We start from the raw sequence: 18,240 nt of genomic DNA on the forward strand, positions 1-18,240 counted from the left end.
CTGGCTCCCCAGCTGTGCCTGGCACCATGAAAGCATGCATGTAAGTGATTCAGATGATGGTAACCTAGACCCTGCGGTAGGTGTGTGTGTGTGGTTTCTTGGCTTGGCGGCAACCCCACCCCTGCTGTGACTTCCATGACCTCCCTCCTCCGACGGCCACGTTCGAAATAACGCCACAGCCTTGGGGTTGGTCCCAACCTTTATTCGCTACCCCTGTCCAGCCTCGACCCCGCGTCGGCCCACTAGGTACGGCTGCAGGGGATCGTGGCAGTACCCAGCTTGCGGCAATAGCAGAAGGCGTTGAAGAAACGGCAGTAGCATGTGGCACATGGGTCGCAACACGATACCTGGTGTCCCAGACAGGACTCCTGCAGCCTTACACAGCGTCGCGGGGAGCGTGGCTCGCGGCCCTCCGGATCTAGTACCTACAGGAGTTGGGGAGCAGGAATGTAGCCATGGGCCTCCAAAGGCAGGTGCAGGGATCTCACCTACCTCAGTCCAGGCTGGATGGCAGTGGAGCATGGAGAGAATGGTCTGCAGTATCACCTCAGGTGAGGGTGTCATGAGGTGGAGAGTGGGGATGATTGTTTGCCTGATGTCCCCTCCCAAGGTCTGTGGCCTCACCCCTTTCCCTGAGCAATTACCTCTGTCAAGGCCTCAGCCTCCTGTAGCAGAGCTTCTATGGACTGTTCTGCGCTTGTCCGTTTCAGTGGAGGCTGCTGGCCCAGGCCTGGAACAGATGATGTGAGGCCAGAGCCCTGCCCGCCTCCTCGCACCCCCCCCCCCCCCATGCACAAAACACCCACCTCCCAGGTCTGGGATGGGAAAGGGGGAAGGAGGGCTCATACCAAGCAGGATAATTTGTGGCCAGAGATATCCAGGCTCCACCCAGCTCCACCCCTGCCCATACTGACCTGGCAGCTCTGGGAACAGGGCCTGGTCAGGCCTTCTGATGCCTTCCAGAGGGGCCCAGCCCCTCTGAGCTTCCTGCATAGGGGGTAGTGTCAGCAGCAGGGCCCAGCTCAGCAGCACTGCAGTCAGCATGACCTGACCATCAGGAAGACCCACCACTTAGTCCTTCCTCATCCTTGATGCACCCTCCAGGTGCCCTACCCCAGAGAGAGACCTCCCAAAGAGCAGGAGTCTCTGCCCAACCGGAGGACTTACCTCTGCTTGCTGGATCCTTGCCTGCAGAGTTTCTGGCCACCCTGAGCCCACAGCTTATATGTCAGGGTCTAATGAAGGCCCCACACGTGACTGCTGCCTTCAGCCAGGGCATGAAGGTGGGGGCATAGCTCAGGCCTCTCTCCCTACACCTGGGTTTTTGGGTGCTCTGTAAGAGGGGTGCCCAGCTCTAATTTTTGGTGAGGTCCCCAGGTGCTAATCAAAGTTTGGGAACAAGAGAGGGTGCCCAGAACCCCCAAATTTCTGCAGGACAGGGACCTGGGTAGGGATGGGGAGGTTGGACAGGATGGAGCCATTAGCAATAACAAGGCAGGCAGCCCTGAGAACTTAATTTAATTTGTGGCCCCGGAGATGCTCACTCAGACCCTGTGTGGCATGTTGTTTCCTTTGCTTCCAGGAATTTTGGTCAAGGGCATTGAAGAGGGTGATGGGCCAGTGGCCAGAGTGGGGTGCAGACCTAAACCCTGGGGGTTTTTTGGAGGGAAAAAGGAGGGGAGAAGTCCACTTAGCCAAAACCAGGCCCTCTTGCCTCCATTCCTGGTCCTCCCCCCCCACCCCCGTGTCCCTCCAAGCTTCTCCAAGACCCCCACCCTTGCTTCTTCTCCCAAACCCTTTTCCGCCTGGGGTTCCTGGAAGCCAAGGAGGCAGAACGGACTGTTCCCTGGGTGGGCGAGCAGCTTCAAAGTAAAAAGCTTTCAGGCCGCCTGTCTCATTAGTGCTAATGGCTGTTCCTTTCCGCCCTGCTTTGTCAGGCCTGTGCCCACGCCTGGTCTCATCAGCATGAGGCCTGGGTGAGGACTGCCCATTTGTGAAGATGGTAGAACACAAAGGACCCCACCTGCCTCTGCTTTCCCTCTCCCCTCTGGAGGCCTCTAACATACACTTGCCCATCAGGGAAAGGGGTACAGGCTGAATCACCTTTAAGGCCTCACTGTACAAACAGCTGGTCTGGGCCAGTAGGAGGATGGAGAGGCTCTTGGGGTTTGCCATCTGGGTTCACGCAGGCTATTCTGCCCAGGATGAAGCCTGAGGAAGTCCTCCCAACAGCGGGTGTAAACCATATATTATCAGCTGACAGCCTTTGGCCTTCGGCACCAACAATCACTCTTGGGGTTTGGTTGCATGGGGAGGCACCCCTCTGCAGATGGTGGGGCTGTGGCAGCTCCTTTCACAGATGGGCACTGATGTCTATTCTGGGATCGGGCTGGCACTGGGCTCACTTGTGGTTGACACAAGGTAACAGTCCTAGGAGCTCGGAGACTCACATACTACTGCCCAGAGCGAGGAGGCTAGGAAGTGAGGGAAAGCCTCAATGAAGAGCTGGTCCCTGGATAATCCAGCAAAGGGCCAACCCCGTTTCTCCCCCTGACAATGCTACTGGCTATTTTGGTGACTCTGTCATAAAGTACACCTGGTGTCGGGGACTCCCTGGCAACGGACATTGACCTTTATTTCCCAGAGGCTACAGCTAGGCACAGTCGTCTACCCCAGGGCTTTCTCTTCTCAGAGTGGTATCAGGCACCAAGATCAGGCCCCCATCTTGGTGGGACCACTTGGAGCTCAAGAAGGGCAATGCATGAAACATACCTGAAGCACATTCCCCAAACCTTGTCCCCTGGCCCCATCCTTGGAGATTGTGGCTGAAGAGCTGGTGGTGGGGAGCAGGGACTGCATGTGGATTTGGGAAAGGTGCCCTAGATGAGTTGAGGTAAGGGCTGTGAGCACTTGTCTGAGCCTGATCAGCATCCATGCTGAGAATAGTTCTTCCTGTTCCAGGGGGTAACAGGGGGAGGTTGGTCACCCCTCAGTGTCTTTGCTCATCTATAGAGCGATGACTGTCTTCACCTGGATGTGTGCAGGTGAAGACATGGACAGTGATGGACAAGGACTGAAGCAATCCTAAGGGCATCCCAGGTCTCTAGTCAGGTCCAATGGGGGAGACAGTTGAGAAAAACAACCATCAAAACACAGTAGAGTGATGAGAGAATTATAAACATTGGACATTGGATGATGTTAAGGAATAATTGTTAATTTTTTTTAGCTGTGATAATGGTATTGTGGTTACAATACCATTTTTTAAAGTACTATTATCTTTTAGAGAAACATAATGAAGTATTTACTGATAAAATGTTATGAAATAGTCGAAGGTAGGGGGAAATAGCAAGATACAATATAGATGAAACCAAATTTTTCACAAGTTGATAATTTGTTGAAATTGGGTGATGAGTACATGGGCTTCGCTAACCTATTACTGTTACCCTTGTGTATTAATTAAGAATAGGAAAAAATTAAGAATAGGAAATTAAGAATAGGAAAAAGGGGGGGCACCTGGGTGGCTCAGTTAAGCGTCCCACTTTGGCTCAGGTCATGATCTCACAGTTCGTGGGTTTGAGCCCCACGTCAGGCTCTGTGCTGGCAGCTCAGAGCCTGGAGCCTGTTTCAGATTCTGTATCTCCCTCTCTCTCTGCCCTTCCCCTGCTCATGCTCTGTCTCTCTCTGTCTCAAAAATAAATAAACGTTTTAAAAAATTATTTATTTATTTATTTATTTTTTAATTAAAAAAGGGGCACCTGGGTGGCTCAGTCAGTTAAGTGTCTTACTTTGGCTCAGGTCATGATCTCACAGTTCATGTGAATTCGAACCCCTCTGTGCTGACAGCTCAGAGCCTGGAGCCTGCTTTGGATTCTTTCTGCATCTCCCTCTCTCTCGGCCCCTCCCCTGCTCTCATTCTGTCTTTGTCTCTGTCTCTCTCAAAAATAAATAAACATTAAAAAATTTTTTTTAATTAAGAACAAAGGGAATTATTTAAAACCCAGTGGGATAAATTTGTTCATAGAAGAATGCCCCAGGGGCATGTGGGACCAGGAAAGGTACCTACCCCAGCTGAGGGAGGGGCAGGAAGTTGGCTAGGGAAGGCTTTCTGGGACAGGAAACTTTACTCATTCATGAAGCTTGAGTAAGAATCAAGGAAGGAGCCAGGCAAGGGACAATATAAGTTTCCTGGACCCATAACTGGCACATGGTTTACCAAGCTGCCTAGTTCTACAGCTTAACACTGGTACAGGCTTTGCTCCAAGACTGACTCTGGCCTGATGAACCCCAGACTGATAAGCAGTCAGTAGACTCTCCCCTGGGGTCAGGGAGCCAGCTGAATCCCAGAGTTGATTCAATCAGTGAGTGAGTCAGCAGCCATCTATAGCCACCTCTACATTGTACTACTACTGTGAGTGCACACAGGCTCAGACCATAGCCACAGGAGCCTAGCAACCTTGTGCCACACAATTGGAATCCAGAGGAGGAGATCAACATTGGATTATATCTTTCCCACCCTGCCTTCATGCCTTCCAATACTGTCACCTGGCCCCCTCCGACCACCACTGAATTGACCCAAAACAATTCTGTGGGCTTCTTGTCATAGCTCTTTGTATATATCTATACCTATATCTAAAGTGAAATTTCCATTGTCTTATCAAATTTTATTTGTTTTTGCAAATAACCAATCTTTGGCTTGATTTATCAAATTTTGTTACAACTAAATTTCTGCCTTTCTCCTATTTTCTATTTTCCTTGGCTTTGTCCATCCTTACATTTATCTTTCCTCCTGATGAACACAGTTGCCTACATCAGTAGTCTGTAAAATGCCCCTTGGGAGCCCATTTCATTTGTTAATAACTATAAACACTGTGTGGGTGATTTTATTTGTCAGGAACTGGCCTGATGTTCCCAGAACAATGCTTGTTGACAAAAAGTCCTAGAAATGTTCTAGGTGGTGAATTTGGGAGACCTGGTGGGATGCAAAGCCTGCTTGGTGAGGCTGCGGACCAAACATAGGAGACCTGTCTTCAGGGAGGAGAAAGAGGGGAATGTGGTTGCTATGTGCCAGAGTCCACGTTTAAGGACAAGGAGGGGGACTTGAACCCTGCCTATCCTCTTTTTCCTCCTGTAAGGTAGTCCTCACCTCCAAGGGCACTGTTCCTACTTTTTCCAGCAGGGGGCAGCAGAGCACCCACTGGGTCTCTCATTCCAACTTTTCTGGAAACCAGATCCTGCAGGACTTCCAAAAGGCAGAAGGTGCCTGGAGGCATCTTATCCTGGGAGGGGAATGAGGATGGATGGGGGTTTTTTCAGGCTGGTGTCTTGAGCCCTCAGTTGGAGGGGGTCCCACCATAATCAGGAGCTCCTAGAGGAGAGTCATGTTTGCTGCATGGAATGCTGAATGCCAGCACTTGCCATTCTCCCATTCATTCAAGAACTATTTATTGAGTGCATGCTACATGAAAGGCATATGACAAGGCTTTTAGACTTAAAGGCTAGGTCAGAGGCTGTGGTGAACTGAAGCTCCTGATTCTGGGATCAGACAGGCTTTGTGGGCTTTCCTGTTGCCAGTGAAAGCGTAGGTTGGAGCCTCGCCAAGGGAGAGGAGAGCAAGGTGCAGGGACAGCTGGTGGACAGACTATAAGGGGACTCAGGCCCAGAGATACCCCTTCCCCTCTGGCCTTGCTCTAACTCTCTGTCCCTCTCCTCCTACAGTCCTCCCCTTCAGTGCTAGAAATGGGCCCTTTATTGGAGTCCTCAGAACAACTGAGCTGTGGCTGGGGTGTTTAGATGAAATTCCACAAAGACCCAGGGGTGCCAAAGACAAATAAGCCCAGCCAGTCTGGTTCATAGAATGTGGCTTACAGTCTGGATGCTTAGGCCCCTCTGGTATGGCAAAGACCACCTTAAACTCCAACCCCAGTCCTCTCTTAAGACATCTACAACCCACAGTGTTCACTCCCAGATGCCTGGAGAGGTAGCCAGTCCTTCCTCCTGCCTGCCAGGTCCTGCTTTTCAGTGTGAAATATTCTGTTTTGGAGGTGTTGCAGCACTCTACATTCTGCCTCAGGGTGATTCCTCACTGTCAACATGTCCAAACAGGTAGACGGCAGCCTCCACACTCACAGGAAACTCACACAAAGTGGTGAGGAGCTTGTTCCATTCCGGGTAATGAGACAACCCCTGAATATTACAGGATCTCTGGGTAAGTGCAATTTGAGTCCCCACCAACCCTTTGCAGAAGCATGGCACTGTTGGGCTGGGGAGGAGGCACCCAAGACATCCCCTGCATTGTTTCTAATCTATCCCCATAGAAGGGAGCAACCCAACTCCCTGAGGATATTCAATGGCTCAGCTAAAGCCCCGGGAACAAAGGTGTTTTCACAACAGGAACCACTGGGCTACCTAGAAATGACTCTTATCCTAGGAATTAACTCTTTCTGCTAAAGCTCCAGGAGCTCTCCAACCTGCTCATCTCTGCCATTAGAGTTCTGTGCAGCTAAGAACAGAGACTGCAGGAATTCTGGTCGTAGGCATGGAGATGCTGCCTAGGGCACTGGGTATGGGGTGAGCTGGTACCTGGCTTGACAGATTCAGGGTGAGAGCCCAGGTTCAGCTGGAGAAAGCAGTTGAGAGCTGCAGTGGCTCCCAGGCTTCCTGGACCCCTTCCTTTCTGCTGTTACCCCTTCCCATCCTTTCTGCCTCCAGCTGCAAAGAAGACCTGGGAGGTGGAGGTATAGAGCTGGGAGGGGGTTGAGTTCTGGAGAGAAATAGTCATCTGGGGACATTGGATGGAAAGATAACCTTGCAGCTTAAACCCCTGGAGCACAGCTCTTACCCAGGCACCAAGCCCAAGCCCAGTGTGGGAGAAGGAGCTCACAGGGTGCCCCTCCACCAGCAGCCCCCTGGCCACGTCCCAATTTTGTCCCTGTAGGCCCTAGTAAACCGTGTCCACTAAGCCCTAGGTAGAGGTCCTCCTCCCCAACTCTGGCCAAAGCCAAACTTTGTGTCAGGATCTGGCATAGAAGCAAATTTTCCTCCCTACCTTATCCCTTTACCTGCTTTAAGTTTATCCAATGACCCACAGCAGGACTCCCATCCCATACATTTAACTCTCAGCAGAACATTGAAATACACATTCTCCCCATTTTAATAGATTAGGAAACAGGCTTACAGGTTAAGTGACTTAAGTTTTGATCATTTAGCTAAGAAGAGGCTGGCCTGTTTTCCATTCTTCCTTGCATGGCCCAGGGCATATTTTAGAGCTGAAGAAGAATGGTGTGTGTGTGTGTGTGTGTGTGTGTGTGTGTGTGTGTGTGTGTGAGCGCACGCGCTGCGTCCAAGAGTTTATCAGACATGCTATCCTATGTGTCTCCCCACTCACTTCTTGACAGTGGAAACGGTTCACCCACCCACAGGGCTCCCAGGAGCTGCACAGACAAAAACAAGCAGCTGCTCCACCCACGCTCAGCTCAGCCCCCACGAGGCTGTGGGCTCAGTTGGGTGCCAGAGCTGTGCTGAGTGTTCTTATGCTCTTGGACACATTTCTAAATCTATGAATCAAAGAAAAAATCACAAGGGAAACTAGAAAATGTTTCAAACTGAATGATGAAATATGATATGTCAAAACCTATGGGATACACATAGAACAATGCATATTTGTAAATGTATATATTAGATGCATATGTGTAAGTGCATATATTAGAAAAGAAGAATGATGGGGTGCCTGGGTGGCTCAGTCAGTTAAGCATCCAACTTCAGCTCATGTCATGATCTTGTGGTTTGTGGGTGTGAGCCCTGCATCGAGCTCTGTGCTGACAGCTCAGAGCCTGGAGCCTGCTTTGGATTCTGTGTCTTCCTCTCTCTCTGCCCCTCCCCCACTTGCTCTCTGTCTCTCTCAAAACAAATGAATAAACATTAAACAAAATTTAAAAAAAATAAAAGAAGAATGGTTGAAAATAAATTATGCAAACTTACTGAAGTGGTAGATAGTTCCAATAAATGGTGTTGGGGCAAGTGACTGTTTTACCTGTACCTTGAAGCCTTCACAAAAATTAATTTGAGATGGATCATAAGCATATTGTGAAGGTAAACCAGTAAAACTTCTAGAGAAAACATAGACTATTTTCATAACCTTGAAGTAGGCAAAGATTTCTTAAATAAGACACAAAGGGGGTGCCTGGCTGGCTCAGTTGGTAGAGTATGCAACTCTTGAACTTGGGGTCATGAGTTCAAGCCCCATGTTGGATGTGGGAGCCTACTTAAGAAAAATAAAATATTTTAAAAAAAACAAGACACAGAAAGCTCTAAACATCAAAGGTTAATAAATTAGACTTCATTAATTTTAATGAAGAACTTCTGGGGGCTCCTGGGTGACTCAGCCTGTTAAGCATCTGACTCTTGGTTTTGGCTCAGGTCATAATCTCACTGTTCATGAGTTTGAGCCCCACATTGGGCTCTGTGCTGATGGCACAGAGCCTGCTTGGGATCCTCTCCCTCCCTTTCTCTCTGCCCTTCCCCAATCACTCGCTCTCTCTCTCAAAATAAATAAATTTTAAAATAAATAAAATTAAGAACTTCTGGTTATTAATTAAAGATATTTAAGGGGCACCTGGATGGTTCAGCCGGTTAAGCGTCTGACTCTCAGTTTCGGCTCAGGTCATGATCTCACGGTTTCATGAGTTTGAGGCTCTGTGCTGACAGTGTGGAACCTGCATGGGATTCTCTCTCTCTTTCTCTCTCTCTCTCCCTGCCCCTCCCCTGCTTGCTTGCTCTCTCTCTCAAATATAAATAAACATTTTTTAAAAGATTAAAAAATAAAACAACAACGAGATATTATACACTAATTATATTGGCTAAAATTTAAAACAATGACAAAACCAAATGTTGGTGAGGATATGCAGTAACTAGAACTGGTAAGAGGTAAGCTGGAAAACTGCAGTATTTCCTGTAACTACTACACCTGATCTATGACCCAGCAAGTTCACTCTTAGGTACAAACCCAGGAAAGCTGACTGTGATTTCTACTAAAATGCATGTATAGAATGTTCTCGGCAACTTTATTCATGATACCTAAAAACTGGAAACAATCCAAATATCCAACACCAGGAAAATACATAATGGTATATTCATACAGAGGAAAATTGCACAGCAATAAAAAGAGAATGAGCTGCTGTACATAACAAGGATGAATCTCCCAGATGTAATATTGGATGAAAAACACCAGCCACAGAGGAGAGAATGTGGTTATGATTCCATTTATATGACGTTCTAAACCAGGCAAAACTGTAAAAGTGGTGACAGAACTCTGAACAGTGGTTAATTCTGGGAGTATTTTCGACCAAAGGAGAGGAATGAGGAAGATATCTGCAGTGCTGGAAATGTTTTGTGTCTTTGTCTGGGGGTAGTTACACAGGTGTCCTTTTCACTGGGGGATATTCCCTGACTTTGGACTTTACAGGATCCTTATTCTTTCTCTAAAAATAATTTTAATGTTTATTTCTCTTTGAGAGAGAGAGAGAGAGAGACAGAGTGCAAGTGGGGGAGGGGCAGAGAGAGAGGAAGACACAGAACCTGATGCAGGGCTCAAACCCATGAACCTCGAGATCATGATTTGAGCTGAAGTCAGATGCTCAACCGAATGAGCCACCTGGGCGCCCCAATTCTTATTCATTCTTGAACATTTTTCATTGCACCTCTCCTCAAAGCAACTCTTATGTCATTTGAAAAAGTGCTTCAGACCATAGAGCAAAGATCATCTTTTTGAGGTGGTGGCCGTGGGTGCCAGGAGAAAAAGGGTACCTGCTGTCTGGGTCAGTGGCATTGAACACAGTTGCTTCTCCAGCTTGCTATCCTTTTATGTGCTTGTGTCGTCTCTTGTAACAATTTTCTTCTTCCCTGTTTCTAGGGGTTATCTTCACGATGTGGACTTGAAGGATTTGCATAGTTTCACAATGTTGTACTTCTTTTTTGTCTGTAGGTTATTTCTCCAGGAGAAAAGGCAGTGATTTCTGAAAATTTATGTAAATGTGAAGAAAAGCAGGTGTTGTTTACGGTACAAAATAAAAATAGTGAAAGGGGGGAGAAAACAGACAGTACCAGTGAGATATCAGTAGTAATGAACAGAAAGCTTGTTTCAAATTGTCTTAAATTATAAAAATAATGTATTGGCTCATATAATTGAAAAAATCCAGGAGGCTGGTTTCAGGTGAGGTTTGATACCAGACCTCTTGGTTATATAAGGACTTGGTATGGCTGACTCAGCTGGTTGCCTTCCTAATAGCTATTCTCCTTTCCTCCCAAAAGAAGCCCAGTTTTGTTTGGGGCAGTGCCTAGTTAAACAGACTAACTTCCTCAGATTCCCTAAGTGTTCACGGTGTCCCTGGGACACAGTGTGACCCATGAAACTTATGTTAAGGGCTTCTGGGAAAGTTTTGCTTCCCCAGCAGAAGTGTCTCTCTTTTCTGCTTCTTTTCCTTTCGACTTCCTGCCCAGAATGTGAATATAATACTTAGAACTGTAGCAGCCAACTCGTGACCATAAGACAGCAATTTTGAGAATGGACTAAGTTGCTAAGGATGGCAGGCGAGAAAAGTAGACCATGCCTTCCTGGAAATGTAAACCAATTATACCCACCCTGGTCTGCCCACCTCCTGACATTTTCTTGCATGAGACAAACATGAAACAAATATTTGTTTAAGCTATTCTTAGGTTCTCTTACTTGCAGCTAAACACATTCTCCAACTGATATCTTCATTTTCTTTGTATCCCTTGTCCACATTTTTTGTGGTAAATGCTTCATTCTAAGACGTGTTTCCCCTGTGGACCCAAACTGGCTTTTCAGGAGTCTCTGAGGCCTCTTGCTTCCTCAATCACATCCTACAGGAGAGTGTCACCTTTGTTCCAGAATTCCCTGGTCCTGGCTCTGGAAGTCCTGCTGGCATCTAGTGCTGAAGGCTGTGGCTGGAGCACTCACGGTGAGTTCTTCTTATCTTCCTTTGACCTTTGCTGAACCCTTACAGGCCCTGAGCATCCCCAAGGTCAGCTTGTGACTTCCACAGAAGTTCTGATCTCCAGAGACCTTGCCCCCGGAGAGGTCCTGAGGATAGAGTGGGTCACATGAGCCAGCACCTTCTGCCAAAGTCAGGGTCAAATATCTACCCTTGGGAGCCAGGTTTGGCTTTTGGTTTAGGCAGGTGTTGACTTTGGGCAAATTCCCAGCCCAGAAAAAAAATGACTTTTGGTGTGGAATCTCGTTCTTCCTCAGCATAGCCTTGAAAGTCATGTGCTTAGGGTGCTTTGTTGGTAGGATAGCAATTGGGCGATATTCGATATTCAAGGAGTTGAGAGAGGTTTAAGTTGCAGAGGCATCTGAGTATTGTCACAGTCTTATCTGAGGTCACATGCTTGTAAGTGGCAGAGCCAAGTGGTGTCTGACATTCCAGTGCCCCCCAGCCATGATGCTAAGACACAATGACACTTGGGGTCAATTTTGTTTTTAACACAGGTTCACTTTAATCACAATGCTTTGTGGAATTTCTTCAATTCCACAAAAAAATATGCCTCCTCCCATTTTCCCTGAAGCATATGGCCCCTAGACCTCTCTTTTATTGTCATCCTTTTTTTCAAAAACACAGGTATAGAAAATCAGTTCTCTATTTCAACATTGGCAAGGTACAGGAGGAGACTAAAAGCCACACTTGGACTCAGGTACTGGGGAAATGTGGAGTGCAGGCTTGGTCTGAAAGGGGAAGTCATCGACACCAGGCAGATATGCAAGCCCGGAGCTTCAGCTTAATGCAGGTTGTCGTGTTCCTGAAGAAATTATGAAATTTGGAAGTTTTGGGTTTGGAGCGAACAGCTAAGAAAGAATTCTTGAGATGTTTTTGGTGCAAAAAGGTGATTTTATTATAGCGTGGAGACAGGACCCATGGACATAAAGAGCTGCACTGTGATTGTGAGGAGTAACTAATTATATACTATTTAATTAGTGGGGGTTAGGGATAGCATAAGTCTCTAAGGAATAAGGAAGCAAGGCTTTCAGGACCTTGAAGGGCTAGCTGTTGTTAAGATAAGGTTACTTTTAGTTTTTAATAAAACATAAACATTGGGGCGCCTGGGTGACTCAGTTGTCCAGCTCAGGTCATGATCTCATGGCTTGTGAGTTCAAGCCCTACATTGTCAGCAAGGAGCCTGCTTCAAATCCTCTGTGTCCCTCTCTCTCTGCCCCTCCTCAGCTAGCATGCTCTCTTTCAAAAATAAAACCTTAAAAAACAAACAAACAAAAAAACCCACTAAGGCACTAAGGCAGCCATGAGTTCCTTGAAGGTCATGCTCTGCAATTTCAGGTATCTATCAGTGGGCTGCCAGCTGTAAGGATTTCATTTAAGCTACCTTTCTCCTGCCTTTGCTTTCCTCATCATTCCACTTCCAGTGTAATTAGATAGAACCTTTGCCATTGTGGTTCTAGCCTGAAGGGCTTCGTGAACAGGAGCAATTCCTTCTTTCTGCAGTCCTGGTGGGTTTCCTGGAGAAGACAGTATTTAGAAGTTGTTTCTAAAGGTAGAGGGAACTTCCAAAAAGGATGAAAATAGGGAGTGACTTCTATCTAGCACAGCTTTTGCATAGTTGTTCGCTGCAGGAATGCTAACAGGCCCTGCAGTTTCCAGCCTTACAAGCCCTTGACCACAATCAGCCTCTAGCCTCACTTGAGATACTCACTTCTTGGTTCCAGGCTCGAGGTACTCAGCCCACTTGTGCCCTGCAGTTTCTTCTTCCTGGAAACTAAGGAACAGCTGAAGGAGTCCCAAGAATCCTTCTAAGTCCTCCCAGCCATCCTGGGCTGGGGCCTATTCCCTGGGATTGGCAGAGGGAACCCCCAGCTGCTGGGGTCTTCCCCTTAACTCCGGAAGGTGGAACAGCAAGGCTGTCTCTATTTTTCAGGAAGGGTAAGCCAACCAGCGTGGCTACCTGGGTGCCACACTTGGCTGGTCAGGATGTGGGAGGCAGCATTTTGCTTCTCTCTTCTCAACTACATTACCATCCAATTTCAACATCACAAATAGCGCCACAACCTCAAATTATGGACCCCCTGATGTGATACAATAATCACCAATGTCGTATTCTTGCCAAAAATATTTAACATGAATCTAATCTTGAAGAAACAATCTGATAAATCCAAACTATGATGCTGTAAAACCAGCCTGAACTCCTATGAAAAATAATCAAACAAAAAAGACTGAGTGTGGGGCAGAGAATATTTTTTATATTAATAAACTAAAAAAAGACCTAACAACCAAATGCAGTGTGTGAAGCTTACCTCCTGAACTAACACAAACATGCTAAAAAGACACCCTCGAGACCAGTGGGGATGACAATACTCAATTTCTGTTGATTTGCTTAGATGTGATAATGGCACTGTAATTGTGTATAATGGTGACACTTAGAGCCAGATAATTCTCCTGGGAGTTTAGCAGCACTTCGAGCTCCTGCCCTCTAGGTGTCAGGAGCACAGCACCCTCTCAGTTGGAACACGCAGAAAGGTCTGAGAAAATGGTTTGGAATTAGGTGGTATTGACAGTTGCATCACGTAAGAATATATGAAAGCACACTGGACTGTACACTTGAAAATGGTTAAAAGGGTGAATTTTATGTTAATTTTTTCTCAATAAAAAATATAATGTATTCCTATCAAAATAACACCAGCATTCTTCCAGAGTAGAACAAACAACCCTAAAATTTGTATGGAACCAGAAAAGACCCCGAGTAGCCAAAGCAACCTTGAAAAAGAAAACCAAAGCAGGAGGCATCACAATCCCGGACTTCAAGCTGTATTACAAAGCTGTAATCATCAAGACAGCATGGTACTGGCACAAGAACAGACACTCAGATCAATGGAACAGAATAGAGAACCCAGAAATGAACCCACAAACGTATGGCTAACTTATCTTTGACAAAGCAGGAAAGAATATTCAGTGGAGTAAAGACAGTATCTTCAGCAAATGGTGCTGGGAAACTGGACGGCGACATGCAGAAAAATGAAACTGGCCCACTTTCTTACACGATACATAAAAATAAACTCAAAATGGATGAAAGACCTAAATGTAAGACAAGAAGCCATCAAAATCCTCAAGGAGAAAGCAGGCAAAAACCTCTTTGATCTTGGCCGCAGTGACTTTTTTTTTTTAATGTTTATTTTCCAGGGAGAGAGAGAGACAGAGTGTGAGCAGGTGAAGGGTAGAGAGAGAGAGAAGGAGACACAGAATCTGAAGCAGGCTCCATCCAGGCTCAAGGCTGTCAGCAGAGAGCCTGATGTGGGGCTTGAACTCACAAACTGTGAGATCATGACCTGAGCCAAAGTCAGATGCTTAACCAGCTGAGCCACCCAGGCGCCCCCTGGCCATAGCAACTTCTTACTCAACACGTCTCCAGAGCCAAGGGAATCAAAAGCAAAAATGAGCTATAGGGACCTCATCAAAATAAAAATCTTCTGCACAGTGAAGGAAACAATCAACAAAACTAAAAGCAACCGACGGAATGGGAGAAGATATAGCAAACAACATATCAGATAAAGGGTTAGTGTCCAAAATCTACAAAGAATTTATCCAGCTCAATACCCAAAAAAAACAAATAATCCAGTGAAGAAATGGGCAAAATACACAAATAGACACTTCTCCGAAGGAGACATCCAGATGGCCAACCAACACATGAAAAAATGCTCAACATCACTCATCATCAGGGAAACACAAAACCACAGTAAGATACCATCTCACACCTGTCAGAATGGCTAACATTAACAACTCAGGCAACAACAGATGTTGGCGAGGATGCAGAGAAAGAGGATCTCTTTTGCCCTACTGGTGGGAATGCAAACTGAGGCAGCCACTCTGGAAAACAGTATGAAGTTTCCTCAAAAAATTAAAAATAGAACTACCCTACGATGCAGCAGTTGCACTACTAGGTATTTATCCAAGGGACACAGGTATGCTCTTTCGAAGGGGCACGTGCACCCCAATGTTTATAACAGCACTATCAACAATAGCCAAAGTATGGAAAGAGCCCAAATGTCCACTGATGGATGCATGGATAAAGAAAATGTGGTATGTGTATATGTGTGTGTGTGTGTGTGTGTCTATATATATAGATATAGATATAGATATACCCACAATGGAATATTACTCGGCAATCAAAAAGAATGAAATCTTGCCATTTGCAACTATGTGGATGGAACTAGAGGGTGTTATGCTAAGAGAAATTAGTCAGAGAAAGACAAATAGGATATGACTTCACTCATATGAGGACTTTAAGACACAGAACAGATGAACACAAGGGAAAGGAAGGGAAGCAAAACTAATATAAAAACAGGGAGGGGGACAAAACATAAGAGACTCTTAAATATGGAGAACAAACAGAGGGTTACTGGAGGGGTTGTGGGAGGGGGGATGGGTTAAATGGGTAAAGGGAATTGTGGAATCTACCCCTGAAATCATTGTTGCACTATATGCTAACTAACTTGGATGTAAATTAAAAAATAATAATAAAATTAAATTAAAAAACATATATAATTTTTAAATGTCTCTATTTGATGTTGTCAAATATCTCCTGGGGGACAGAATCCCCCCAGCTGAGAACTATTGGTGCAGACAGGACACTGCTTTTAAGGGGGTGGGGGGAGATGCAGGCTGAAGGATTTGGGAAGGGAATGTCTTATTTGTAACTTACTTTCAAAGAACAAATGTGACAAAATGTTAACCACTGGTGAAACTAGGTGAGAGGTGTGTGGGTTGTTGATTTTACTATTCTGTCAACTCTCTATAGATTTAAAATTGTTCAAAGCCAAAAGACAATTCAGTTTCATGATTTCTGTTTATGACATCCCAAGGGACCCGCAATAGGTACCAATTGTGCAGCCTCCTTTCAGATGTGATCATTGTTAAGTACGTACATGAGTAGAGTTGCTTAGTCCTTAATCCTTCAAGGGAAGACTCTTTCCTTATCTCTCACCCCCCTTCCTCTCTCTGTCCCTTTGTCTCTCTCTTTCTCTCCTGCCCTATCCCACTCCAAGGCTGCCTTAAACATACTGGCCCTGTGGTACCCACTGACCTGTAGAGAGAAAGGCATCCTATCCTATGGCCCATCATCCGCACCCAGACTGGGTGCGGATGATGGGCCATGTCAATTCCTTTGCGATGAGTATTCTCCCCTGTGATGACTTAATTTAAAACATGGTCACAAAATTCTCTAGCACTTGTCCCATTAAGAGACAGGGTCTCTGTCCCTCTCCTTAGATATGAACTCTCCAACTGCTTAACCAATAGAATATAGTGGAAATGGTATTGTATACATTCCAGATCCAGACCTTAAAAGCCTAACATCTGCCATTTCCTGTCTCTTTTGAGACACTTGCTCTTGGAGCCCAACCACCATGCTCTAAGGAAGTCCAGGCCACCCTATGGAGAGGCATGCGTGGAGAAAAGCAGCACATAGCAGCAACTTGAAAGCCATTTGAGTGAGTCATCTTGGATGTAGATCCTCCGTCCCCAGCTGAGGCTGTGTGCGGCAGAGATGAGCCTCCACTGAGCTCTGCCTATTTTGCGGATTTGAGAGCAAACTACATGATTGCTGCCATCTTAAGTCACTCATTTTTGGCGTGGTTTGTTTGCAGTGATAGGTAACTGATGTATCCCCGCTCCCCCTCCCCCCCACCCCCAGCTGAGGGCCGTAGGCTTGGAAGGCAGGAAATGGGCCAGCTCTTTATCCCTGGAGCTGGGACCTAGGTCAGCATTTATTCCTTCAACAAGTGTTTGTTGAGTGTCTACCAAGTGCTAGACACTGTTCCGCGGACTGAGGAGTTAGCAGTGAATGAGGTAGACCCTGGGAGGGGGGGTGTGTGGAGAGAACTGTCTTCCTGGGGGAGGTTATTTCTAAGCTGAGACCTGTCTAAGGAAAAGGAGTTAGCCATGCACAAGAAGCCAGGAAAGGGGAGATGTGCTAGTTGTGGGTGAGGCTGCCAGATTTGGCAAATAAAAAATAAAAATTTAACACCCAGTTAAACGTGAACTTCAGATAAACAATGAATACTATTTTTGGATATACATATACCCCATGCAACATTGGGGACATACTTATATTAAGTTATTCATACATATCTGAAATTCAAATTAACTGGGAGTCCTGCATTTTATCTGGAACCGTAGCTCTAGGGCAGAAAAGAGAGAAAAACTCATGGTATTTCAAGAGACAGTTCAGAAAGCTGGATGCAGCACAGTGGCAAACGGGGCATGGTATCAGAAGCAAAGGAGCAGGGTCATAAATGGCCAGCTTGCCAGGTCCATTTTGAATTTTGTCCCGAAGCAATGAGGAGCTGTGAGAAGGTTTAGAGCAGGAGAGTGACACAATCAGATTTGTGTGTTGGAACCATACCCTGGGCTACCAAATGGAGGGGAGGGGGGAACCTGTAGTCAGGGGGATCAGGAGAAGGAGTCTTTTGCCCTGCAAGGTTCACACTCTGCACTGTAACTACAAGGCCATAAGAATGTTGAGCTAATCCCCACTTTACATTTTTCTTTTCTATAAGTGTTTTAAGCTGTAAGTTTCCCCTTAACTACTGCTTCAGTATATCTCAAAAGTTTTGATAGTTTTTAGTTTTACCATTCCATTCAGAATATTTTCTAATTTCCCTTAAAATGTCTCCTTTGACCTATGAATCCTTCATATGTGTGTTGTATAATTTCCAAATATATAAGATGTTTCTGTATATTTCATTGTTATTTATTTTCCTTCCATGGTAGTCAGAGAACATATTCTCTACATTCTTTAAATTTTATTAATATTGTTTGACGGGTGAACATATGGTCTATCTTGATGAAGTTGACACATTTGCTGGAAAAGAATGTGGGTGCTACTGGTGTTGAGTTTAGTGTTCTGTAAATGTCAGCTACAGTCAGGGTAGTTGACAATGTTCTTCTGGTCTTCTAAGCATTTTCTTTTCTTTTTTTCATTTTATTTATTTGGGAGAGAGAGAGTGTGCATGCACACATGCATGAGCGGGGGAAGGTTAGAGGGAGAGTGAGAATCTCAAGCAGGCTCCATGCTAAGCATGGAGCCCAACATAAGGCTCGATCCCACAACCCTAAGATCATGACCTGAGCCGAAACCAAGAGTCAGACACTCAGTGGACTGAGCCACCCAGATGCCCTACAAGCATTTTCTCATTACTCAGTCCAGCTATTTTATCCACCA

General features: G+C 45.9%; 1 protein-coding gene across 2 annotated transcripts; it reads right to left on the reverse strand.

Moving 5' to 3' along the window:
• Positions 1–181: 181 nt before the first annotated feature.
• On the reverse strand, positions 182–3,052 carry LOC123579314 (agouti related neuropeptide). 2 transcript variants are annotated; one of them, XM_045443150.1, is made up of 5 exons: positions 2,406–3,052; positions 1,168–1,333; positions 915–1,047; positions 645–730; positions 182–425 (listed from the first exon to the last, which is right to left on the reverse strand). In XM_045443150.1, the coding sequence occupies exons 3-5, from the start codon at positions 1,042–1,044 to the stop codon at positions 243–245; spliced, it is 399 nt and encodes a 132-aa protein (XP_045299106.1). In that variant the 5' UTR covers positions 1,045–1,047; positions 1,168–1,333; positions 2,406–3,052; the 3' UTR covers positions 182–242. The 2 variants fall into 2 exon arrangements, with proteins under 2 accessions (XP_045299106.1, XP_045299104.1); XM_045443148.1 differs by lacking the exon at positions 2,406–3,052 and having other exon boundaries at positions 1,168–1,941.
• Positions 3,053–18,240: the final 15,188 nt, after the last annotated feature.

Source organism: Leopardus geoffroyi, chromosome E2, assembly GCF_018350155.1.
Source record: "Leopardus geoffroyi isolate Oge1 chromosome E2, O.geoffroyi_Oge1_pat1.0, whole genome shotgun sequence".
Lineage (NCBI taxonomy): Eukaryota > Metazoa > Chordata > Mammalia > Carnivora > Felidae > Leopardus > Leopardus geoffroyi.